Consider the following 27,451-nt stretch of genomic DNA (forward strand, 5'->3'; position numbering starts at 1 on the left):
TTCCAGTTTTGTTCTGAGTTTAATCACTGAAACGGATAATGAAGCTCTCCTCTTCCTTCTCGTTTCAGCTGCGTCCCTGAATGTCCTTGGGTGGCCTTAACTGCTCCGTGATACATCAAAACCAAAGTGCGATCATTTCACAAGTCTTTGATTTTACTGTTCGGAATTCCGCTATTGCCCTCTAGTTGAGGTTCTGCAGCAGACCAAAAGGATATGCATGTTTGTTTTAATTTACAGAGCAGCTAAACAACCAGGGGTTGTGGTTTTTATGTGGCATTACTGTGATAGGTTAGGGCCCTCATCTTATACATGAGTGAATATTTTTATTCTGTATTTTTTTTTAATACATACACAATCAGTGATATTTAAACAAAACAGACCACAACACCCTGATGTGTATGTGCATTATCTAAAGTCTGACTTGACAGCATACTGATTGAATAGAGCACTGGGTTTACTGCACTGCAGAGGCAAGACACCACGAACCACACCGGTCTACACCAGCCACACACACAGTTGCCATGGAGAAGATTAACACTGATGGATTCAGAACCAGGCTATGGTCGCACAGTGCCCATATACGTGCAATGTGTTTTACCCTCTATATAGGTCACGTGATCAGTCTTCCCATCCCCAAACTTGAGAAAAGAAATCATGATTGGCACCAGGCCTTGGAGGTGTTGCTGAGGGCAATTTTTCAAATATAAGATCATGAGAGCCCAGTCGCATGCAGTGTTGTTAAATGGGCTTTTTTTTTTTTTTTTTGCACGGAGCATTCAAGGTGTTAAATGAGGAGAGACCAGAGCATTCTCACATATTATAGGACCTCATTTGGAGTTCATGTATCGAGTCTTCTCTTCAGAATGCCATACGAAACCCAAAGCTCACATTCAACATACAATTCATAAACAGCAAAAGGTTAGCCAATTTAACCATCACCATCATAATACCGACAATTCCACAAGAATGAAAGTATAATACGTCCAAAAACATTTCCAGTACTAGAACAGCGAGGGAAATATGACTGTACTGAAATGTAAAAATAAATCAAAAAGACACCGAAAGGAACAGTAAACAAAAATTCAATGAGTTGCTAAAAAAATAGATATTCCCTGCCCTCAACCAGACTTAAAAATAAAACAATCAACACAGTAAATAATGGAACAGGAGCACACTCAGGTCCAAATCCACTTAGTTTCCATGGCAGCACATCCCCAGCAACTGGCAAAGGCAGCGTCTCTAAGCGCTCCCATTTGTTGTTTTTTTTGCTCTTAAACAATAGATGTATACTAGATTTATACAGTATGTCTTAACTAAATTCACAAATGATAAGAATCATAACCATACCTTAAAAAAAATGTTCTTGCAAAGTTCATAATACATTGATTCTATTTTCTTTTTTTTTGCGTTCAGTCCCATATGCATATGACAACAAATCAAGTTAAATGCTTGGTCAGCATAATCAAGTTAAATGCTTGGTCAGTTGAAACGATAGCACCATGGGAGAGAAATGAAGTGTGTGTGTGTGTGTGTGTGTGTGTGTGTGTGTGTGTGTGTGTGTGTGTGTGTGTGTGTGTGTGTGTGTGTGGAGTGGAGGGGGTCAGAATACTGTAAGAAAAATCCAGATGTGCCCAATCAACACTCAAGACAGCCCCTGTCCCCCCTAGGGGAAGGGAGAGAGCGTGAGGGGTGTGGGGCCTCTTCACTCTGCCCAAGCCTGGAACTGACGACGCCTGACTCTTCCTCCTCGTACACTCCTCTTCATTCAGTTTTGTCAAGTAGATGCCAAGAAGTAGCTCAGTGCTTGTTTGTTTTCGTTTTCTTTTGAAAGGTTGCATGATTTCACACGTCTTTTTATTTTTGTCCTCCAGAGCTGGAGGAGCAGACTGGTTAGTCAAAGAGTTTCAGGTAGGTTTGTGTAACTGTGTTTCATCCCGTCCCCAGTCCCTTGGCTCTCTCATTAGAAGCAGTGGTTCTTCATGGTCAGTGGTCACAAAGACTACTCATACTCAAGGAACTGTTTATGGTAGAATAAGAGATACCTGACGGAGGGGGAGGGGGGAAGAAAGAAATAGACATTTGATTCAAATTGCATACTGTATAACATTTTGTAGCACTGCTAATGTCTTGTTTCCATTCTTACCCTTCACTATCGAGTACATCCTTAATGCTGGCCTTGGTGATTATGGCATCATCACATTTGAACCACTGGTCTTTGTGCTGGCGGATGAAGCTGGTGTAGTGGCCACTCTCTAATGTGCCTTGGTGGTTGACCACCGCAAACAAGGAATACCTGGAAATAAAAAGACAAAGAGACGGGAATTTGTCTTTGTTCTGTTGTGTGACTTCACTTAAACACAAGTATTGAGATACTTGTAAAGCCCCACTATCCTCCCAATATATGGGCACCTTTATTTCTTTTAAACCCCATACTGATGCTCTTTCAGGTCTTTCTTGTGCATTAGAGGCCTCATCAGGGAGCACCTCGCATACTGACTTCTTCTTAAGACAGTAAATTCCCCATAAATGTCTGGAAATTGAAAGCTATTGTAACGGTCATGGATGAAGAAAACTAAGCAGCTTTTAACAGGCTTCAAATTGATTTAATTTGGGGAAGTCACAGCCGGATGCTTCAGGTCATTAGCATGTGCTGCTATGCTAGATGAGAAATTTCTACTATGTCAGTACTGCTGTGAAGCGGCAGTGTGTTAATAAATCAGTTTGCTGTAGTACATGTTTTCCAAGGTACTCACTTATTGTCGTTGTTTAATACATCAACCGTCTGTTGATACTGCCCATTCATTCTGCTCTCTTTGCTGTGGGAGACAGAAAAAGAATAGCAAGACATTAGCATTTTTAAAGCTGCATGCATGCGTAAACATGCTACACTGACACATAAATCCACTAGGCGGCAGAATGATCCTATCTATGAATGATCTTCAGGTCGCTGAACAGAGCTGAATGGATGCTACAGCCAGGGGTGGGGCAGTACTGCTACTGCATGCTTTACTGACATCAATATATATTTATAGGGAGCATTTAATAATGTTGTTTTGGCAGAGATGCCGATGTGTGCAATTCCTGTGAGTACAAAGTATGTAGTGTATCATATAGTATGTACAAACATTAAAATGTAATAAACCACTTAAATAAGCTGCTACAGGTTTTTTGTTTGTTTTTAGAAACATCTGTGTATTTATATCTGGATTTGAAGACTGGCGGGACAAGATCCATTATATGGGTAGAAAAGCTTAGATGGAGGCTTACCTGGATGCCATGAATGGCGTCATGTCCAACTCTAGGGGGAAGGAAACGTATGTAGTGATCTTCCTCCGCAGTTTGGCAGAGTGCTCAAACCGCTGGAGATGGCCAGAGAGGGAGGATGAGAGAGGAGAGAGGGGGGAAGGGGCAGAAGCATGGTAAGAGAGAAAGTGAGAGAGTGGGGGGGGAGGGGAGAGGACACATATTTAGAAATAACAGGCATCATCATTACAACATACAAAATAAAACACTGCTAGTCACACATTTACACATTCATAACAAGATAATAACAGGCTTGGATTGATCTTAAACAATCTTCTTGAAGCATGTTCCTATGAATATCATAAATACATTATAGGCCCCTCAATACTGTTATGATAAATAAAACATGGCCAGTGGAGGGCGGCACGAGTCATTGAAGTCATGGGTGTCCTGGGACACTGTGAAATGGCTACACAGTAGGAGGTAATGCACCAACAACTGAATTGAATTATGAACACAGTGTACTAGAAAGCTAAAGCACTGCAAAATCTGAACTTTGCCTCCATCAGATGTAAGACTGCATACACACAGGACAGAATTAGCATGTATTACAGTATATAAATATATGTATTTATTGGAATATGTAAGGATTCTATCAAAAGATATCAAAACTAAATAGGATAAAATTATGAAAAAAATAAGCATCTAGATTTGAATCATCGTTTAAGCCACATCACGCAACCCTATTTCAGGATTTCTGCAGGTTTCACCAAGTCAAATTTAAGACTTTTTAAAAAGACCTTTTTGAGACCATTACATCGTCGGAAACAATTCCCCGATTTCCTCATTCGCATTGTAGGACTGGTGTCTAGTCACCTTGTGGAGGACCCAGAACACCTCCGCTCTTAGTGCTGGCTCTGATCCAAAAGCGACACGTAGGTCGCTTACGGGAGTTGCGGAGCTGCAGTGTGGGTCTCGCCTAGGCCGTGTGGAGGTAGTGCTGGGGCCGGGGCTGGAGCCGCCAGATACTTGGCAGAACTGGCTGATGGCTTGACTCGTTTGCTGGAGACCCTTCACAGCAGTTAGATGTTTCTCACTTTTTGCATGAGACTCCAGCGCCCGTACACCCAACGATCCCAGTTTAATTGCTTTCTTGCATAAGAAGCAGTAGGCTTCAAATACGTTGTTAGCAACTGGCTTTAACCAAGCCCTAAATTCAGTTTTAAGCCAAGTATCGCTAAACTTGCACTTCCCCATAGCTAAAGAATAGAATCCGTTTTATATCTGTGGTACAATCCGAAAGAGACATGCGCCAAATAAAGTTGCATCTTGGTCTCATCTGAGTCGTTATACAGCAAAACATCACGGAATTTTAAAAAAAGCGCAGCGGGAGCATTTTATTGACCATTAGAGGTAGCGTTACATGGACATAGGAAATTGAAGACCTGTTTGAAATAATTTAAGACCCAGACGGCTTCAGTGAAGACTTTTTAAGGCCTACAATTTTGAAATTTTGAAGCTCAGTGTAGCTTGAAATAATAAAATTGTCAGACAGTGACAGATATTGTAACAAGTGATAATTGGCAGTACGTTGTCACTGGCTGACTCACTTTAAGATGGAAACATGCTACGATGGGGAGCTTCTTCATTGTCAGCTGTTTGGTGGATTCCTGGTAACTATGGCAACCGCCACACTTGATTTTGGCACTGCTTCCTAGATGCTCTGGCCGCGTAAACCTGCAGAGGGAGGGTTGGAATAAAAGAGAAGAAGAGAGGGTGTGAACGAGCAGAGAACATGTGGGACAAACAAGAGACAGGAAGTGAAAACTGGGGAAAAGGGGGAAGAAAACCATCATGGTTATATTTTCTTTGGCTATGTTACATAAACCCTTTGATCTCACCTAGTTCTATTCCTACAGATCGGAAGTGAATCTGAAGATGTTATGAGGGCTTGTGCATCATGTCTGCCTGCAGAGTTTTGGTGCAGCCACTCTGTATGTCAGTCCACCCAACCCAAAGCCCTGCTGGTAATGCCAACGCCTCTATCACCACGGCAACAGCACCAACCAGTTCTGTACCTTTAAGAGACTTGCTGCAGCAACTAGGGGTGTGTGAGGTGCTGCAGTAAAAAAAAAAAAAAATAAGTCTGAAGGAAAGGAGGCGAGAGAAAGAGAGGGGGAGGATGAGACGAATGTGAGAGGTAGAGTGAGGGCACAGGGGAAATGAATTAGGTGGAGAGGAAAGGGAATGAAATAAGATAAGAAGAGATGGAAAAGAAATTGCAAGAATGAAGAGACAGTAGAGGAGATATGAGAGGTCACATCTGCCCTGCCAACCTGGTGATGATGGAAGATGAGATCCAGGGATAGCAGGGTTGTTGTGCCTGAGCAGACACAATAAGTGACCCCTCGTACAAGTGAAGGGATGAATGAAATTCATTTCAAGTGGAGACGATTGATATCCATAAATTTGGAGAGGTGGCAGAAGGGATACAGGAAAATAAGCCAATTGAAAGAAAACAAGCAGAAAATGGCAGTCCCTCTTTTCCTTGCCAGATGTTTTTCATATAAAAAGAGAAACCTGACAGGCAGAAAAGAAAGATATCTGTCTGATGTCAACTGACTGAAGCTGTACCTGCGTAGGCAGTCTGTGAGAGTGGTGGACCCTGACAGGTGGCTCTCTCCATTGACTGTGCTACCATCCCCTCCCGGGCTGAGGGGCCAGAAAGGCGTCGATGAGCCAGGAAGGTCCAGACTGATGTCCCAGAATGGATCTATCGTCGTGGAAACCCCGCTAGAGGAAAAAAAAAATAATTATTTTGATTATGAAGTTGAATAAATAGTATTATAAGGCTGAATAAATACTGTGTGGTTGTGTGTAGGTTTGTGTGTCCTTTATTACAGGTCATGATAAAAGGATGATGTCATACACAGCAATACAAAAGCTTAAATTCATGCAGCCTCTGAAGATTCTGATCATGTTTTTGTTTAATCCTGCTGGAAGATTGAGTGTGTGCATTATATACACACTGCTCTTCCAGGTCCATTTGCAATTCAATGAAGTGTTACATCAGAGAAAATTGGCCTTACATAAGGAATTTGTATTATTACAGCCCAATGACTGTGATGGACTGCAGCCTGGGCAAAATGGAGGCTTCCAGTGTAGAATACATGCAGTACACATTATCACTGTTGATAAGATGAGTCATGGCGCTGTAACACCCAGTGGTACCAGCAGGTGGCTATTAAAGCAAGTAGGCATGCATTTATGATGGGTGAGAGAGCAACCCTGCAGTAATATGGCAAAATTATGGTACCATTTTTGTTGAAGCCTTGAGGAATGCATTTTCTGTTGCTTAAGGCCTTACCCATGAGTAATCTGTAGTCAACAGTAGAGTTGTATAATGACTACAGATAGGTTCAATTTATAGCAGTCTCTCGGTTCACTGTGGAGGCAGGTAACATGGCACTGAGCTGGGCTCGGCTTGCCTGCTAGACTGGGCAGGGTGCTTTGCAGTTCAGTGCAGCGTGCTAGTGTTAATGTGACAGGACAGCTCTAGGGGAATGGCAGCACTTGGGTTGTGATGCTGTCTAGACAACCGCCCTTACAGCAGTTCTGCAGGGCCCAGGACTTTTAATATGAGCAGTGTAGAGGACACATCCAGTGGTTCACCCACTCTGGGAGGACAGGTGGTGTCCACATCGATCAGCCCAGTGGTGAGAGGAGACTACGCAATCGGATTGATAGATGGATGATGGATGAATGAGTATAAATGTAGGAAAAGAAGGAGGGGAATAGGTGGTCATGTGATGCTCCATCAACATGAATGGTCAGCGAAGATCTTACATGGGGCTTTATTTTGGTGAATTGCATTTTTACACTGTTTAGTCACAAACACACAGGATAGACACACAAACATACTGGCAAACTTGACAGGTAACATCTGATTGCAGGCCCCCAGTGAAGATTTGGTCAATGATGCAGTTACAGTGGTTTGGATTGTTGGCCTTCTTCCCATTGTCATCTCCTGTGGACCACAAAGAGCAGAAAGTATAAATAGACGCACAGATAACACCAACAACCTGTTTAGCACCTCTGAAAGACTGTCTGGCCCTATTTCTCACTTATCCATTACCCTGCAGAGCAGCCTCTCTGCCACTTCACAACTCTCTGGATTCTAGCTATTAGTAGTAAGCATTACTGCAAGGTCTGTGGGTGAGTCAGCCTGTCATTGCACTGCAGCAGGGCCTATTGACATTCCTCACACTGCTTGCTTCCTGTCCCTTTGGTACACACTATTGCCAGTCTCCTTCAGTATGCTTCCAGTAAAGTAAGGTACTGTGCTCTGTGGGTAGATCTAAGGTATAACTCCACATGATAGATCAGAGGCAGTAGGTTAGCCCAGACACACTCCTCTCAATCTCAACTGACACTGCTCTTTGCTGCGTTTCCCATTCAGTCCAACTTGAACAAGCTGCAATCCTGGGCTGACAGAAAATATTGAAGAAAGCACATGCAAAAGAAAAAATCTATAGTAAACCCTTCAGACTTACTTACACTCTAAATGCAGTATGCACGCTGGGAATGACATATGGGTTAGTTATATAGCTTACTGATGGTGTCCCCTTTGCAGTGCCTATGTAGTACATCTAACGCTGCGATGAGGAATTCGTGGGCGTCTTGCTGCTCGTAGCCTGCGAGGTGACGTGCATGAGTCCACACCAGGTGCAGCAGCCGGAAGGGAATGTGGGGTGAACGGTGGCCCGAGTAGAACTGAGAGCAGGAAAGAAAAATGGGAGAGGTGGTGGGGGTGAAGAGGAGCGTTTGGTTAGTCTATTCTCCAGGTGTTACTGGGTGCATTATGTTTTATCACATCTTTGCCAATCTCATAGCTACATTGCTCACTGTGATCTATAATTAATGGCTGAACCAGTCTGTCAGTCAAGGTGATTTTCTGACTCTTTCAGCAGCTACTTTCTACAATTCTAATTTTAAACAAATTTCTAATTTCTCCATGTGTCACCTAACAGCACTAGCTCTAATGACAGCACATCCATAGAGCAGAGACAGAGAAGACGAAGAACTGGTTGGAAAGCGGGAGCATTTGGAGCAAAAACATCCATCTGTGAAGTGTTGCGGAGTCTTTGCGTTGTCATGGGAATTCGAGTGAGTGACAATCCAGGTCAAGGTCAGGAGATGTGGGTAAGAAAGTAACAGAGCCAAGCAGAGAGCAAGAGTTGGCAGGGTGCAAACACTACAATGAAGTTCCAACCAGACCTCATTAATGCCAGAGAGGGCTCTAATTTCTCAACACCAAGATGTTGCACACACCTTGCTTTATTCTCCACAGCTCTCTCTGAAATCTGATTGAGCTGTGAGAGGGGAAAACATGCCACGCTGACATGTCTTTTGATTCTTACAAACTCTGCTCCTTTTCGGCAGTTTAAAAAAAAAAAAAAAAAAAACGTGTGTGTGTGTACGATTTGGGGGTGGGTTAAAAACAGTACAAAGGTGGGGGATGAAAGTAAGCAATGGAATTAGAGAGTTGGGACAAGGCGTGGAGGTAGAAAGACTTGGGATTGAATCTGTGTGTGTTTGGGAACATTTAAATAGATTAATTTTTCTTGTATGACTGACCCTGAATTTCCTGTCTCACACAAAGCTGAATACTCAATCAATGTCTGCCTCCCTGGATGATAGAGGTGAGCGATTACTGCATTCATACGTTATATAGCCGAATGGTTAAGCCAACTGAGACCGGGTAGGGATATGTGTGTGTGTGTGTGTGTGTGTGTGTGTGTGAGGGGGGGGGGGGGGGGTGATGACTCAACCCATTATAGCACCACTTGCCATCTGTGGGCCCATATATACTGGGAAGTGAGAGGTGTAAGAAAAAAGCGAGGCAGTGTGGGAGCAGACCAGGCAGATATTACATAACGTCCAGGGCCAATGAGTTTGTTAGATGTAAAATGCCAAACTTGTGTATCAAAGAGCTGAGATTAAGTGGCTATAAGTGGCTGTGCAACATAATTCGCATTTACAGACCAAGTTCAATAAAAGTGTAACTACTGCATTCTGCTTATTCATTTGCATGTGGCTCTGTACATTCCTTTCAGGCAGGATTTTTTCCTCCTCTCTGCCTTCCTCTTTGGACTCAACAAAAGAGCTCAACAGTGACTCAGCCTTCTGCAGTGGGTTACACTGCGGGAGTATGTTCTGTATTATGTGGTTCTCAATAAAACCATGGCTCAGTTTTAACCAAAATAATGAATTATTCTTTTCTTTGTGCGATTAAATAAACCTAGGTAACAAGTCCATACACACACAAACTGTGCAACATACCTCCTGAAAGAGCTGCGACATCTCACACACCAGACAGGAGTTTGATTGCATCTCGCACTTGTGTCTGTCGGAGAGAAAGAAGTCTCGAAGCAGCGGTGTGTGTGTTAGGGCCTGAACAATACAGTTCATGAAACATGTGTTGCCCAGGTTTATTAACCCTCGTAAACCTGCAGGACAAGAAGAGACAAAGAAAAGTGTGAGAACAACATGGCAACGAAGATCAAACAGGACAGTGCTTCGCATTCATACTGCTGCCAACGGAGGGAATTCAAATTTATGCTAAAGGACCTGATCTGTTTCTCTGGACACAGAGGTTTAGCTGTGCTCAACTTACTTATTAGAAACCATCAACATTAGAGAACATGACTGAATTTGTAGCCAATACTGGTACTCCTTAACACTAACTATTTTTAATTACTAATTAAGCATTTAAGTCACTTAACAAGCAAAAATGACCAATACAACCTAGTTACAGATTCTCAATTGTGAGAATTTGCAGCTGTGACAGTGGACTGAATGTAGTATATTTGGGTTTAGGTTAATGGTCAGACTAAACAAGCATATGACGACGTTAGCTTGGGATTCAGGAAAGTGATATTGTCATGTTTACCATTTTATATGACAAACTATTACACAATCAATCTAAACAATAATTGGCAGCTTAATCGATAATGTAAATATTTGGTAGTTGCAGACGTATATGGGACCACACACACACACACACACACAGACATAGTTATTAAACATTAAAGCCACTGGCACTTTCAGATTCAGTATTTTTGTTGCCAGCAAAAACCGTGTGTATCCTGGAGCAGACCCTAAAGCTGTGAATGGATTCATTTAGAGTGAGAAAGTAAAGCTACAGTGATCCAATGATGCCCAGTAGAACAGGTGAGACACAGCAAGGTATTGGGTCTAATCCAATTGAGCAAGGTTCGGTTCTGGAAGAGAGCTCTCAGCGAGAGCTTTAATACTTCAGACTGGTCCTGGTGTGCACACACAAATAAACACACACAGTCATCAGAGCTACCAACCAAGCTCTTCAAAGATATAAGCGGGTGAAGGATGGTAAAAGACCGTGGGCACAGGGAAAGATAAAAACCAGCAAACGCACATGTACAAAATCAGAGCGACACAACACAGAAAGCAGGAAGAAAACAAAGCAACAGAACACTGAGAAAACTGTACAGAGAGAAAACAAGTTATGGGGAGACAAACACAAATTCAGGTCCACTGTGGTGTGCAGTATCAGCGAGGGAACACTGTGTTCTGGCTTCGCAGTGTACTGCCTGTGGGGCTGCCCGGTCCTGTTGACCTTGGGTATCACAATTAAATGCAAGAGTGACCCCAAATCCACTTGCACCATAGGCACATGTAGAGACACACACAGCTTTAAAGAATACCCACAGCACACACACTGTCAAGGAATGACAAGCTGTGCAGACTGAACAGTGCAGTCTATTGCTTACCTATGGTACAGTTTGTAGTGATTTTCCTCCGCTTTGGATTGTGTCGTAATAATTCTAGCTCCCTCTTGGTCGGCTCCCATGTTGTGTATTTCTCCCCTATGCCTGTGGATACAAAAGGAACACAAATGTGACGGCACTGAGATAACAAGTGGCCTTGTTTCAAAAGCTGGATTAAGTTCTCTGTGAGAAAACAAAATGCTCTACCTTGCAATTTCCAGGCTTTCCTCTGTTCCTCTTTGGCAATCTGCTCCATGTCTTTGTCGTATATGTAGTCTTGACACACAAAACAATAAATTCCCCCGTATAATAAGTCTATCGCTGGAAACAGGAAGGAGGGAAAGAGAGGGAGAAAGAGAGATTGCACCATAATTACAAATAGATTTTTCCACCACAGTAACACACGTTGGGTTTTATTTTACTGTCCAACCTCGCTGGCACAGCCAGCCTCAAGACAAGTGCATTCTCTGCCCTGCCTTTTCCCCCTCACTGCACGTGTGATGTCATGTTTCCATCTCATTGCTTGCACTGAGCAATTATAAGAGATATGAGCGGAGTAGTGATGGAATAGGTGTATTTGTCTCCCACCCCCACCCGGGCTTACAAGTAACACACCATCCTCTTCCATTCTAAAACTCCACAGCAACAATACCTCAGCTCTGTTGCCGTGACAACCTATTTTTACCTTAACTAGACATTTGTTCTGTTTTTGGTGCTACCCACAGTGAGAAAGTGAGCCAACACATCATGTAGAAAACCTGACTGGTGTATATTACAGGGTTCATACGCATTTTAACCAATACTTTTTTCATGACTTTTTGGCAAATTTCCATGACTATGTATTCCTGAAAATGTCAATCGACATTATACAATAAGAATACAAATCTGTGTTAAAGTTTACCCTCAGAGGTTTAACAATAAAATGAATGACAATTTATATGGTTCATAGTGGGAGTCGTAATATCGCGCCCCGAATAGAACGCTAAGGTTGGGACGACGTGAAAATACATTTATTAATCACATATTATTATGCTGTGTTAAAAAAAAAAAAATTCCATGACTTCTCGACAACTTTCTGGGTCTTTATATGTTTCCAAAACCTTTCCAGGCCTGGAATTTGCATTTTTTAAATTCCATAACTTTTCTAGTTTTTTTCAAAACATATGAACCCCGATATTATATTGTTGTCCCAGTGCCGTGTTTTTTGTCTGTGTCTGTGTGTGTGTGTGTGTGTGTGTGTGTGTGTGTGTGTGTGTGTGTGTGTGTATGTGTTTCTTTGGACGAGATAAGAGAACACACAAAGAAATAAATCACGCAGAAAAAAAGAAATTAATTTGAAAAAGTGTCATCGAGTGAGAGGAAGAAGATACAGACTGGAGTACTGCACAAGATACAGGCAGGGATTCATGAATCTTATTCACTTAAATGAAGGATGAGAGCAAAGAATGAGAGGATGTAGAGGTGGAAGAAAAGAAGAGGTGAAATGCATCCAGAAAATGGACGTAGCTAGAAAAAAAGGACAGAAAGAAGATATTGAAGGAGTCCTGAGGAGTGAGGTTGTTAGGAAAAGGGGATGAAAGAGATGTAATAAGGTGTTCTGAGAAGAAGGGAGCTTGCTGTCTAGGAGACAGGGAGGTTGGATTAATTTGATTAGAGATGGAGAAGAACAGAGTGCCCGTGTCAGAGAGGCTCCTGTGGAAAGCTCAAAAGGTAATTAACACTGTGGCCGTTCACTTGGGGTATGTGTGTAACCAAACTGTTGAAATGCATTAAATCAATTAAAGCCATTCAGACAACTACCAAGCCACCCTACCAAATCCCTGATTTTCTATATTTAGTAGTCCTTGTCAGGGTAATATCAAAATCTTGCTCATAAGTGTCATTATCTTACATAGCATAATTGGAATGTAATGTTGAAGCTAGGCTTTCTGGTAGCTGTGGATTAGCAATGTCTACCCGTCTCTTGCTGCAGTATGAAAGGGAGAGCAAACTTAAACCCATGACATTCGACTGGCTAAGGCGCACACCCCAGAATGGTAATGTGCTGCAGTTAGAGTGAGGTTTAGCTCCCTGTCGGCTCAGAGGAGGAAGTTGCCCAAAGTAATGCTGTAATCCTTCGCTGATAATAGCTTATGCTGCAGTGGGCCACGGGGGTGCATGTGAATGTGAGGACTGACAGGATGGGACTGATCCTTGGATGTAGGCAGGGACAATATAGTGTATACTGATATAGTGCAATCATCATTTATCAACTATCATTTTAGCTTTATCGGGAGATTTCCTTTTTAAATACAGAATTATGAAACACAATTTGTTGCTTAAAATAATACTACAAAGCAATCAGAATCAGATTTGCTTCAGAATGATTTCTTAAATAGTTGAGTGAGTGCGTGGCTTACCTAGATTGTGTCTCTTGTTTTTTGCGTGCTCGTGGATGTGTTTCTTCGTAAAACAGCCGAAAAATACGCAGTAGAGACAAGAGTGGAGTCGGTTCAGGTGGGCGCCACACATGTGACAGATACACGACTTGGCCTGGAAAGAAAGACCCAAAGGAGAAAGGGGGTTGGAGGAGGGAAAGGAATTGGGAGCAAAAAAGGAGAGGACAGTCAGTGTGGTGAGAAAACTCTCTGCAGCAGGACAGAGCCCTGAGCTATACTGTAGAGTGGCATAGGCAGGCAGAGTGGAACAGTCTGCCAGCTGAATCAGATTCCTGTGTTCCAGTCAGACACACAAACACTTTGGATGACACGGTGATTGAATAGACCTGATATGAAGACAAACTAAAGATTGCTGGGCCTGTTGACAAATTCAACGCAGTTGAATAAAAACATAATTCCACACTGACTCTTTCGCTCGCTAACACGGGCATGATGGGATTTATTGCTTGGCAGGCACATTGGAGAAGGCAAGCAGAATTTGTCTGAAGCACACACTAACAGTAGCTGGAGTGTGTGTAATTGGTTTGACTACAGCACCCAGAGGTAACCCAGAGAAATTGAACATTAAGAGTGCCTGACATCTTTTGCAAACCTGCAATAAATGAGCCCTACAGGGGCTGAACAGTTGCACAGGTCCCCGTCTTATGCACAATTCAAATTAGGTTTGGTGGTTACACTGCATATATGTGAAAGTTTTATAACAACTGCATGAAAGGGGAGCACAGAGAAGGGTTGTTGGTCTAGCATGAGTGGCCATGACCAAGTCCGAGTAGTGACATGCAGTGTGATAAAGGGAGAGAAAAGATGAACTGAACAAAGTGTGGTAGACAAGTGTGGTGAAGATTGTCACAATTCTTTGGGCAGAAATGTGATACAGATGCTGTGTGTGTGCACAGGCTCACATGTTCATGAGTTTGGATCTTCATTTGGAACTGCATTATGAAGACCACAGCTGTCTAAGTGCTCTCACATTTAACACACACAAACCCCAAACCCTCTCCAACAGGTGTCAATGTTAGAGCATCCAACACTAGTCAAGCTAATAAACACAGCAACATAGGCCTCACAGACATACAGGCTATATGGCTGAATACCTGTGTAACGGCTGCTAAGCGTGGAGCCTTAATTGTGGTGGAGCTGCGTGAGGTGACACTGGCCAAACAAGCTGCATTTGAAGATGTGATACGGTATGACAAATACTCCCAATTCCATTTCACTTCTGCCGCCTTAAAAATGTAGCCTATAACATGCAGATTGTGTATTAAAATGCCATCGTTTCACAATAAGTACTTTAGCAAATGCATTTTTAGCAGTGATTACACTCAGTGCTTTCCCTATACAGTTCTGTTGGTAATGTGAGTGAAAGCACAGCAACATGTAGTCTGCAAGCCTGCTTTGAGAGGGAGAAATTGAATAAGAGAGAAAAGAGAGTGATCTAATCAAAGCCTTTCAGGGTGCAGACCATGCCGCAATGAGTCGCCCACTCAGAGAGAGAAGACAGAGGGAAAGTAGGTTTGAAGCAAAGGTGAAGAGAAACAAAATGAGAAAAAGTATTGGCTGGTGAGATTTGCCAGTTTTCAGTTTCTGGTACACTGTGAAACTAGCTTGGAAGAAAGACTCACACTCCTACACACCTTGCTTAAGCTATTAGACAGAAACGTAAGGGCCCTTTACAGGATTGTCTGCCTACTGCTATCTTTTGACTAGAGATACAATAGCATAACCTGAAACCATATGAACAACATTGAAGCGTATTGTTGAAGAGAAATAAAAGACGTTGTGCTAGACAGTTTCACTTCCTTCTCTCTGGATGACACATAACACAGAACGGTCTGTTCAATGGGATAACTACACAACTAAAACCTAAACCACTTGTGTGGTATAATAAAGCATTGACTATCCCACTTAACTCAAAGGATGACTTAAAACCTCAACATCCAAGGCCACAACATTTTAGTTTTATTTTATCATGAAGCTTTAACCAATACAAATGTAATTCAGTATATAATATGGTTGGAAGTGGGCAGTCAGTATAATGAGGCCAATATTAGGATGGTAAATGGTCAGGATCTATATAATGCTTTTCTACCTTCCTGGACAAAGAGCTTGACAGTTTGCCTCTCATTTACCCATTCACTAGGGGTTTTGATGTGCGATTCTGCATCGATGCAGTGACAGACCACAATCGATTATTGCCTACTGATGTTACTTGTTAATTTTCCGGTTGATGCTTTTCTTGTTTTTGCCTTTTTTCTGCTGTGTTCAGACTCCGCTACATTCAGGAAGTCTTTTTTAAGAGCAGATACAATAAAAAGGAGAGTTCAGATATAGCTGACTGCTTGAATTTGTTGATGAAAACAAATGTGTAGCAATATATAATAATATTGAGGAGGTGACGCATTGTGATGCATCGGGATATCGAATCGATTCGAGGACAGAGTAATCGTGATCGAATTAAATCGTGAGACCAGTGAAGATTCACACCCCTGCCATTCACACACATATTCATACACAGATGGTGGTGGATATTGGTCTTGACTATGCAGAAATGTGCTTCCAAATGCCTTGCCAAATACAGTTCTGTTTCACTCTCGCTCTCTAGTCAAGACGTATATTTTTGTTTAATAGTCGAAATGTCACACAAATTTTCCATCCCTAATCCACATTAGAGGTGCAACGATGAATCGATTAGTTGTCAACTATTAAATTAATCGCCAACTATTTTGATAATCGATTCATCGTTTGAGTCATTTTTTTTATTTAAAAAAATAAGATTTCTCTGATTCCAGCTTGTTAAATGTGAATATATTCTAGTTTATTCTCTCCTTTGTGACAGTAAACTGAATATCTTTGAGTTTTGGACAAAACAAGACATTTGAGGACGTCATCTTAGGCTTTGGGAAACACTGATCCACATTTTTCACCATGTTGACATTTTTATAGATCAAACAACTAATCGATTAATCGAGAAAATAATCGGCATATTAATCGACTATGAAAATAATCGTTAGTTGCAGCCCTACTCCACATCTCATTTATATATATTAACAATAACACTAATACTGCTGCTCTGAATCTTGATCTGATGAACAAAAAATTTATCCATTTTTCTAGCTACTATACCGCCTGAAGATCTTTTATTTTGAAAAAAAGATATAATAAAGGACTTCTAAATATGGCTTAATAAACAGTTAAGTAACTCCATGTGCATTTCTTTAAATCAAAAAATAGATATGTTATATGTGTTATAAGACAGACAGGTTTTCAACAACAAAAATGTTATCATGGTAGAGATCTGAATATCTGCAAAACTGGTAAAGCTCATCTGTGGGAGTGTGTGGAAATGATTGGAGCAGGTGGGTGCAAGATTGAAATAACAGTCCTGCACAGACATCTATTTGTATGGAGAAGTTGTCAGAGGGTACCAGAAGTAATTGAATATTAATCTGCTCATATCACGGTAGGCTAGGGATAGGGGTGTTACGTGAAACACCAGACAAATGCTATTATGCACTGCTGCAGAGACAGACCACAAAACTCACAGTCAGGTCTGTGTTTTGGCAGAGCATTAGTAGGCGTGGGCTGGATTGTGATGACATTGCAGTGGAGGGGATATTCAGGGTCACAGACACTAAGCTCTGTTTGTATTCATATTGGTCTATTAGCCACCCAGCTCTGAATGGGTGTATAGGAGGGGGCAGAAACAAATCAGCGAGGGGTGCTTTGCCAAGAGGGATGTATGGTGAGTAAAGGGAAGGAACAAAGTGTTGACTGCCACTTAAACTGAACACATCTACAGCAGACTCTCTGAACTTTTGAGGTAGAGCTTGTGTCATTGTCACGCTAAGTGCAAAAGAGGGCACAGAGGAGATTAAAGGCATAGAGTGAAGCAGGACAGGGGGTTTTAAATTATAAATCAAACTCTACATGCACGAGCAAAAGGTAAATATACACAGGTACGTTCAACTGATTTCCTAAATATATATTTTAGTTGCCTCTTTGAGCCTATCCTACCTAAGCAGTGATGTTGTTGATCCCCACTGCACCAGGACTCCAATTCAAAAATGCCACGCACCCCCTCAACCCCTATAGCAGGCAGAAAATCGTTCTCCGCTCTCTGTGCTCTCTCCCTCTCACCATGGTTCAGCTGCCATCTACTCCTCAGTGTCAGCAGTCCTGCCTTTCTCTGCACCCAGGGCTTTTAATGTTCTATTAGATCAGCTATTGATCCACCCCTGGCACAGACAACTGGAACAAGGGTTGGACAGGTAACAAGCTCACATTCATGCTGTGCTAGGCTGCATCTCACATCTGGATGCGCCCTTTGAGGCAAGTTAGGCTGGGCTCAGTTTCCAGGGGAATCACCCATTAATGTACAAGGCTGTTGCTTGGTGCAGAAAGGCATTGACTGGATGAATATGTCTCCAGTTCATCTTCAACTTGAGGATAAGATAGCATTACATGCTTGGTGGGTCCACTGAGTAGCCGTCAGATAACAATGACACAAGTCCAACAACTACAGTACAATGTTCAAGATCTATCTGCATACATATAAATCTAAATAAAGTAACATCCATACTCAACTTCTCCATCTCCTCCTGCTTTATTTTAATCTGACTGCATTATTCCTACCTCAGCATTTAGGTTAATGCATTCATATATTCCAGGGATGCACCGAATCCAGGATTCGGCTTCGGCCGAATATTGAGCTTTTTGACGGGGTTCGGTTTCTGCCGAACATTAGAATTTCTTCCACCGAACTCTACGCGCACTACGCTGTGCGTAATGACGTTGATTACAGGAAGGTGTTGACGTAGGTGGACCGTTCAATGCAGTAGGCTGTGAGAAAGTGAAAATGGAACTTGTGAGCAGAAAAAGTGTAGTTTGGCAGTACTTTCAGTCAAAAGAATGCGATTCAAGTCAAGCTACATGTTCAATTTGCAATGCCGATTTGTCTCGTGGTGGCAAGGACCCTAAACAATACACAACATCGTCGCTGTTAAAACACTGCGTATGAAACATCCGAAAGAATACGAGTTGTGCATGAAGGAATCTACAGACAGCAGCCAAAATGCAGCAACTTCAGGTACGGCAAAGGAAGGACAGAAAAGGACAAAAATACACTGCTGCGGACGTTGTTTACTTCATTAATGTGTTTACTGTGTTAATGGACTGAGGATGGGAGTAGGATTTGGTATTCAGTTTCGGATTCGGCTGAATCTTAACCAGTGGATTCAGTGCATCCCTAATATACTCAAACAGAGCCAGTAATGTGATGAGCTGTAACTGAGGAGGAGAGAAACGGACAACAACGATTATGATGTGGACAAAGGTGGCTCTACTGAGCACGCTCATGCTGCAAAGAACAGACTGGGGAGGGGAGAGAGAGTCAATACGGGGTAGAGAGCACGGCTGTATGAGAGCAGTGACTCACCAAGCTGCCTCACACTCATAAGCCTACACACACACACACACACACACACACACACAGACACACACACACTTAACAATGGCTGACATGCGTACTGCACACTATAAATATGCACAAAAAGGATACACAGAATTTCTCCAGAACCATCCCCCCCCTTCACTTCCCACTATCCCCACATGACAATGCCTGGCCTGCAAAATACAGTCTTAGCAGGCAGCCCTATGGACACACTGAATACAAATCTTACTCTATTCTCATCTTAGTTCCGTCCTTCAGCTCATTGTAACCTCTGTTGAGAATGACATGCTATATGGCATTTGCGTGACAATGTATTCCCACCTCATCCAAATGAATCAGAGTTGTGGGAGGGACAAAGGATTGGTGGAGTGTGAAGTTTAGAAGCTCATACTGTCACACACTGCTATAAGGACATTATAGTTAAACCATGAGCACCAGTGTATGGAATCTAGCTTCTTGCAATCTCGAGGACAAGATATAAAACAGAATAAAATGAGGATGGAGTGGAACTAAGCTAAAATACAACTACTACTGAACAAGGCTGCAAAAAAAAAGTAAAAACATAGACAAACATGTATGGCAAAAGGGAGGACCATGTCGACAGCAGTGTGTTTGTCTGCACAGATGGTTAACAGTCTTGCTCCAGCTTAACAAAAGGTTGTGTGATCACTTGTCAAACCCTGCAGCTACCAGATGCCCACAAACGCCCTGCTCCACCAAAAGAAAACACACGCTTTGAGGAGAGACCCCTGATGTGACTGAATGGTCCCCTTGGACTTAAATGTCATTAGATCACAAGTAGTTGATTTCTTTTTTATTCTCATGGCACCAATCGGGATTCACAGAGCCTTGAACATTACCTCCAGGAAAATCTATAAGCACTGCCTGCACACAGCACAGTGGGGATATTAGTGTACTGCAGTCTTTAAAAGTAAATCTATATTGACCAGAACTAAGTAATAAATTATCTTGCAAGGGTCTAATGCCACAATTTTCACCTTTTTCACAAGGACAGAGAACCATTTCCAGACAAAATGCCTAGTCCGAAGAAAAGCTGTCACTTGGGCCCAAGGTTTTAACAATAGGGAATAATTGAGTGTCCACACAGGAAGAGATTGATTGCCTCTTGGTTTTGGGCTTGGCCAGCCCCTGGGGAGTGACTGACAGTACTACCATCTGGCTAATGAGCTAAGTGAGGGCTGGACAGCAGCCTCATTGGCTGGTTCTGGCCATCACCAGCGTGCTTTGAAGCAGTGATGTATTACCAGAGCCTGTTGGACAGTCAAATGAGAAGTACCATCTCTAGTTAAAGGGAGGGGAAAGAAGCGAATTGGTCAGAAGGAGAGATGGAAGAGAAAATCAGTCAAAGTGAACTTGTCTAGTGAGGAGGGACTGAGAAGAGAGCTGGACATAGCTTAAACAGAGAGGAGCTTAATCAAAATGCAAAGTCATGCTCGTCCTCCAGACAAACATTTTCAAATTAAAGACTAACCCTCACTAAGCATATATACATGGCCAATGCACATACTGTAGTATATGAAGCTACAATACCTATATTAAAAAATGCTGCTTTTTTGTTTACCATGGATCACTTTTGTGCCTATGTAAGCATTGCATCTTCCTGACCAGGATTGTTCCCTAGCGGAAGACTGCTAATGCATATTAGGAGACCAAGCTCTTAGTCAATCGCAGTTTCCTTTAACATATCTGAACTAAAATAAACAGCAAGGATGAAAGCACTGTGGTAGAGCACATTGAGCACAGTCAGTACTATGACAAAGACTTCATGTGCATTATAGCGCCTTCATACTTTTAAATAAGATGCTGAATATCTGTGGGAGGCTAGATTCTTTGAGGTTGAAAAATTAGGAGGCAATAGCATGCGAAAGGGACACCACAAGGCGACACACCAGGCCCATTACTATGGGAAGTTACAGACATTGTGCCATTTGTTTAGTCTGAGTCACTGAGGCACAGCCACAGTGACTGACAGACCAAAAGCCACATTAGACAAGACCTGGGACCAGGCTGGGAGTGACAGAAAGCACACAGACATGGAAGAAATAGGTCTGGAAGGGGGCCAGAAACCAACATCTGACATCACCAAACCCACTGAGTGTTGACTATGAAGCAGAGGGATGAAGGAAAAGGACAGGATGGGTAGAAAGGAAAATGAGAAGATTAGAGGCTTTGCTATGAATTTCACAGAATCCAATTATTTAAATGAAAAAAATAAGCTGTGAACAGAAAACTATATTTTAGTATGGCAGTTTAACAACGCAGTGTATACTTTATGTAATCTTAGAACTATAACAACTACGTAAGGGATAATGTAGAGCGAGTCAGTCATTATTGCGTATTAGAACCCCGACAGGGTGATGCAGGCGGAGGGGTCTTGAATCAGCCTGAAGGGGTTCAAAAATAAAACCGTAGAATGCCGAATCAGAATTGAGTATTCAACAAGGCTGTGTAATAACAAAAGATAAACAATACAAGCGGTTTATTTTGCAAAAATGTTATGGGATAATCAAGAGTCAATGAGAATCGTGGGCTGAACTAGGTTTTCAAGTAGGAAAATAAAAGCAAAAGCAAGGAAAAGGAGGAAGAAAAAGTGTGGGAGTGAGCAGAGAAGCGGAACATGCAAGGGCTAAGAAGAGGTTGAAGGAATAGATCCTGCTGCTACAAACGTATGCTGATGAGTCAGAGAGCAGGCCTGTGATGTGATGGAGTCAGATCTGACAAAGAGATCTGCTCTCAGCACAGGAATCAGTCGCTCTCTGGGATTGGCTGAGCCTCAGTGCATATTTTGTGTGTGTGTGTGTGTGTGTGTGTGTGTGTGTGTGTGTGTGTGTGTGTGTGTGTGTGATGTGTGAGGGGAAAGAACAGGAGGGAGAAAAGAGTGACACAAGGAAGTAAATGTGTCATCCTTGGAAAAAAAAAATGTATATATTCATTTTCCTACCTCTGAAATTCCTAGCAACATCTAGCAAATGCTTTCTCTCTCATCTTCCATCATCACAAGCAGAAAGGGGGTTTTCACTTGTGGAAAAAGGGGGGGGGGGGGTATGGTTCCTCTGATCATATATGATTTATTAAAACTAGAAGATAAAAAAGCTGACTTCAGTCAGCTCTCTAATCACCACCCTTAGCCCTTTAATCAAAGTGACAGCAAATTCTTCAAAGAAGTTATGGCTGTAAAATTCCACCAACCCCACCCACCTACCCTGCATTCAGCTCATCCAATTTCTACTCAACCTAAGATAATAGCTTTGATTTAACTGCATGACAGATTCCTTCATGGCGGGAGTGTTTTTAGTAGACATAGAACCTTGTCTTATAGAGAGTAAATAGAGTATTCTGTTGGATGGGGCAGCACACAAAATACATAACCATGACCTTCATTAATATTCACACTATCCCTTCACCACCATAGCCATTCACAAACCATAAATTATAAGTATGACTGGAGTTGGGCCTAAAGAGGAATATATGCAACTGTTACAGCAAGGGCAGGTTTCTATCTCCAAGCTGTGCCAACATCCTGCTGTGCAAGTCTGCTTAAATGGCACATGGCAATCTGGTGTAACATAAATCTCAATTAAGAGAGGAAACATAAGAAATCTGTGCAGACAAAGGCTCATGTGCCGTACTCAATCACAATCACTCACTAGACCCACTAAACATACACTCACAACACAGTAATAATAGATTTAGAGACGGGAATGAAAGTAAGGACCCAGGAAGATAGAAGGGGAAGTACATCAGAACAATAGTTCCTCCTCTGCAATCTGAAGTGGAGCCATTTTTTGTTGCATGACACATACTGACAGTCTACGGTGGGTGTAGCCCCTCTGGCTACATGACATGCAGCACACCTCGACCAGAACTGAATTTAATGAAGCACAGATGCACAAAAGAAAATCATGTATGATTGAATGTCCATTAAAACCAAAGAGAAAACACTTTTGCATATTGGTTTATTCTTGCCATCTCCCTTAGTTGGACATCTTTAATACACTGCTCAATAGGCATTTCATGTTTTCTCCATGGAGCATTTGTGTCAAATACAACAGCTCCATCGTGCAGACTCTCGTACACTGTGTTAGTGTAAACGCATAAGCACATCCCAAGCTAATGGGGCATTTCATCTAGGACCAACTTGCCAAAAGAATTATTATTAATTAAGCTTTCCTAATTAAGGATAGCAGATCCTAAGCCACAATGGATGGTGATGTCATCTCTGTAAACTCCTATATCTGGCACTTATTCTGCCATTTGTTACCCATGTGGGTTTCAGATTGTGCATGCAGAGCAGGTGACAGATTTCCCACTATAATGTTCCTGCACATTGCCTGGGAATTGATTTTAGCTTGAGGTAGAGAGGATGACAGCTTGCAGGGAGGCTGCTGAGGACAGACTACAGGAAAAGGAAAAAAGAAATGAGGAAGGTGGAAGGGAAGAGGAGATGAAAAACTGCAATTAAGGATAAAAGGCATTCGCTAATGAAACCAAGTCTAAATACAATGTGATGTTAAAGGCACCTAGTCTTTTAGCTCATAATTCAGAGCTAAACTAAATCAAAGACTGCCTCACCTCAGGAGAATGCCTTGCCTGTGTACCACTGGAGTAGCACTACACCTGCTCTGCATGTCAAGAGTTGTTAGGTGGTAAAGAGCCTTGGTGATGGTGGTGTGAGTGAGACACAAGACTCATACTCCCATACAGCCATCCTGGAGTGCAATTAGGCATTAGAGAGAACACTTAATTCAGGAGCCAATCTCCTTTCTCTCTGTATCAGTAACCTGTACCATCAGTGTCTGTTTACAGATGGGCAGAGCAAAAACAATGGGTACAAACACTAACGTGTGAGACAGCTGTCTGGCAACAAAATCCATCGCAAAGCTAAAAGGATGGCTCTTGTAAGCAAAACTGAGATATAATGCTATTTGTCAATCAACTTTAATTGTAGACAACTGTATTAAGAACTGTATAGAAGAAAAACACATAGCTGCATTGCTAATATAAATAAATAAAAACAGAGGCTTGCCCTTCTCTTTTTACTTACATCACACATGTAAAAGTAATTATATATCTAAAATGTCACAATTGGATACAGTACTGGTATTACACAACCATAGTTCAATGACAGAATAATAGCAAGGCCTATTGTCAGTTATGTAAGATTACTTCAAGATTCCAAGGCCACGGGTGTACTGCGACGCAGTGGCATGTGAGAGGAACTAGGTGGTGCTCATTTTTAAGAAAAAATACTAACTGCACTAACAGATGACATGGACTGATGGAGGACAGTGCATACAAATACAATGCAATCAAGTCTAAAACTACCAATGACAGCTTTAAAGTGTACAGAAACCTGCTCACGACAGCTCAACCTAAATAGTTTGAATGCAAAATTGTCTCTGAATGCCATCTAACCTTGAGGACTATGACCGTTAGCAAACTGGTTTTCATGCAGCATGCCACCACCGGCAATGTCGGGCATGGTAGAAAAACAGGGAAGATTTTTCTACCATGCCCGACATTGCCCGATATTTATTGTCATCGTTTCTCTCAAAATGGCAGAGACAAAGTGTTTTTGTCAGAGGTAAATCTTAGGAGAAAAGTGGTGGATGCTGCTGAAGCACTGGTCATGGTGCTGGTCATCTTGTTAAAAAAAAGGTAGCAGTAAGGGTGCTGAGAGGGTGCAGTCTTATTTCTGCGATAGACTGACTGAGCTGTTGATTGCATTCCTGTCAGGTAGAGTGTGAGGAAAAAAACAAGACAGTCAATATTAACATTTATCAAATGCTGGTAAAAGTGTTGCAGTGTCCCCCACCACACTGCCTGATAACCTTTTAGGGCTGTCTCAGACATTTTCAGATGCTCTCTAGGTCTCTAATTCTGATGCGCACCAGGGTTTAAAAATAATTAATAAAAACGATGTGAAAGCTGTGCTCAAACCAAAGCATGTCACAACAATGTATAAACAAAAGGGTCATTGACCATTTTGCACTAGCTAGCTATTTGTTTCGACATGCCTGCAATGTAACTGAGCTATGCTTTTGGCTGTTTTGCTCATAGTCCACCCTCACACCCAGTAATCTCACTGGCTGTAACTGTGTATCACAGCAGATACAGCGATGGGGCTGAATTCTTCCGCTACGTAGGTTTACATCTAATATTCAGTCCATTAAATGAAAAGGCACTGAGGCACACAGATAGGTGAGCAAGAGAAGAGAAAGCAAGCCAGCTCGTGAACTACAGTATGTCAGTGAAGAGATGAGGAGGGGATAAGCATCAACTCACCAGCTCTGTCCATCCTGCATCACTCTGAAGCACCTATTTTATCACAACGACATAAAAATGTATGACATATATAAGAGAAGCATGGATTTTTATTTTTATTTTATAACAGTCAAGCAACCTAGAAATGTTGGTAATCCACAATAAAAATGTAAGAGTCTGTTTTTTTTTGTTTTTTTTAAATCAACATCATGGCACAAAAACAAAACAAGTTTTGGTTGACAAAAAAGGAAGAGAAATGGTGGTAAAGTGAAATAAACTGCAACACAGTCCGGTGATGACATCACATTACAGAGAGCTATTCGGAGCAGTGTAGGCCGAGCAGGTGTTGGGATAAGCCCAAAAGGAAATTGGCAATGAAGTTATCAGCTGACGTCCCAGCATCCAAACTCTTGACTGAATGACCAGTGCAGAAAAAAACCTGACCTGCGATGCCCAAGAGAGAACCGCTAATATATGGCCTTAATGCGTGCGTGTGGAGAGACAATGGGTACATTTGGTGTGGTAATGTTAGCCCATGGCCACTACTCTCCTCAAACCCAAGTTTAACCATGCAGCTAACAGTTCAGCATCTACCAGACAAAACCGCTAAGCTAACCTAGCCGATTGACTCACGAAAAAAAAGGTCGAATAAACATTGCTCGAGCTAGTAAAGAGAAATTAAATGTTGCGGTTAAAATAGCAAAGAAGCCACCAGACTCCGCAGCTCACCAAGCAGAGTCTTGCTAGCTAACTTACCGGTGATAACCTAGCTAGCTGCCTAACCCTACTATTAGCAACATTGCTGCAAGAGTACTTTCACTAAACCCGTAATTTTGTTCAACGCGTTCAGTGATTGTGGTTCACGTGGGACATAATTTGCACTCCAGTTCTGTGTCGGTCTGTGCCACATTAAAATTATTTCACTTTTGTTTCTGAAGCTAACGTTGCAGTTCCTGTGTTTTTACCTTGCGTCTCCTGGTTTCAGCAGTACCACTCCAAACAAAGCATTGGTATATGACTCGAAGATTTTGTTTCCAATTATCCACCTTATAACCGTTCACATGGGAGCACCCGGCCGGACTCATGACAGACAAAACATTCAGTTTGGGTTTGTAGGTGACAATGAAAAGTCTCCTGGATGATTCAGCTAGCTGGCTAGCTAGCTACTAACTGTTTGTCCAGAAATGGTTTCCGTTTGGAAATGGGACAATCGATGTAGTATCCAAAATGCTCCTCGGGCATCTGACAAACCTTGTCTCTGATTAACTAGCTAGCTACACATCTGTTCATGTAGCTAGTCATCTAACGGAATTATCACTTCACTAATTCTGCTCCCCTTGCTGTTTTGACAGTTGCCTTTATCGTTAGCTCCACTCTCACGATTAGTTAGCTTTCTTTCTCTAGTTAGCCTGCTAACACTCAACTACAGCTTTACAATGCCCGCCCAGCGTTCACCGTGATTTGCCAACACAAAGACGTTACGTCACTACGCTGGTTTTAGAGCACGTTGGGTGCGCTTGGTTTGGACCTCAGTGAGTTCCGTATGGAGGAATTTTATGATTTTAACTTTAACCATAGGATGCATCGATGACGTTGCCTTAAGAAAAACACCTCCCATTCAGGCAAGTGTGGAATCTATAACCATAGACAGTATATAAGAGTAACTGACCCCAAAACTTAACGTCATTCTAAATGGTGCAAAGCTGATCTTTTTCTGAAATAGGCCAAATTGACGGCAGGGACCCAATTGTTATTGACCCCGCTTTATGTCAATCATTATTGATTGCTATGTTGGACAGATGCTTCTTCTGTCTCATGGATGCATGTATTTGATAGTCACTTTTCACGTACGCAATTTCAAATCATGCATGCAATTTAGTGTGTGACATCTAAAAAGTATAAACTAAATATTTTAATCTGAACGCAGTATCAGTAAAAATCCCCTGCTTTTATAATAGTAAACGTTCAACCCATTTAGTATCATCAACTAAAGTCTACCACCTTGTGGTTATATGGTGTATGTAGTCACTGATATAAAGCGAACTCAACTGTAAAGGCAACTTAGTTTCATGAATATATGTGGTGTCCATGTGATAACATGCAGGCTTCTCTGACCATATGGGCCTCGCATGTCTCTATTGGGATCTCAGCTTTGATTGACATGGAGGCAAAACCTTGGCACAGGGCTGATGCTGCTAGTGCAGCAAGCTCATTTCAACAGTTAAAAA

At 42.0% G+C, this 27,451-nt stretch overlaps 1 protein-coding gene across 3 annotated transcripts; it reads right to left on the reverse strand.

Moving 5' to 3' along the window:
- On the reverse strand, positions 1 to 26,750 carry LOC116059417 (ubiquitin carboxyl-terminal hydrolase 22-like). 3 transcript variants are annotated; one of them, XM_031312469.2, is made up of 14 exons: positions 26,189 to 26,750; positions 25,245 to 25,277; positions 13,451 to 13,583; positions 11,259 to 11,372; positions 11,055 to 11,156; positions 9,586 to 9,752; positions 7,857 to 8,016; positions 7,165 to 7,270; positions 5,878 to 6,036; positions 4,854 to 4,980; positions 3,268 to 3,359; positions 2,754 to 2,816; positions 2,144 to 2,293; positions 1,994 to 2,042 (listed from the first exon to the last, which is right to left on the reverse strand). In XM_031312469.2, the coding sequence occupies exons 1-14, from the start codon at positions 26,306 to 26,308 to the stop codon at positions 2,000 to 2,002; spliced, it is 1,569 nt and encodes a 522-aa protein (XP_031168329.1). In that variant the 5' UTR covers positions 26,309 to 26,750; the 3' UTR covers positions 1,994 to 1,999. The 3 variants fall into 3 exon arrangements, with proteins under 3 accessions (XP_031168328.1, XP_031168329.1, XP_031168330.1); XM_031312470.2 differs by lacking the exon at positions 25,245 to 25,277 and having other exon boundaries at positions 26,189 to 26,386; XM_031312468.2 differs by lacking the exon at positions 25,245 to 25,277 and having other exon boundaries at positions 1 to 2,042; positions 11,055 to 11,372; positions 26,189 to 26,308.
- Positions 26,751 to 27,451: the final 701 nt, after the last annotated feature.

The sequence above is a fragment of the Sander lucioperca genome, chromosome 21, assembly GCF_008315115.2.
Source record: "Sander lucioperca isolate FBNREF2018 chromosome 21, SLUC_FBN_1.2, whole genome shotgun sequence".
NCBI lineage: Eukaryota > Metazoa > Chordata > Actinopteri > Perciformes > Percidae > Sander > Sander lucioperca.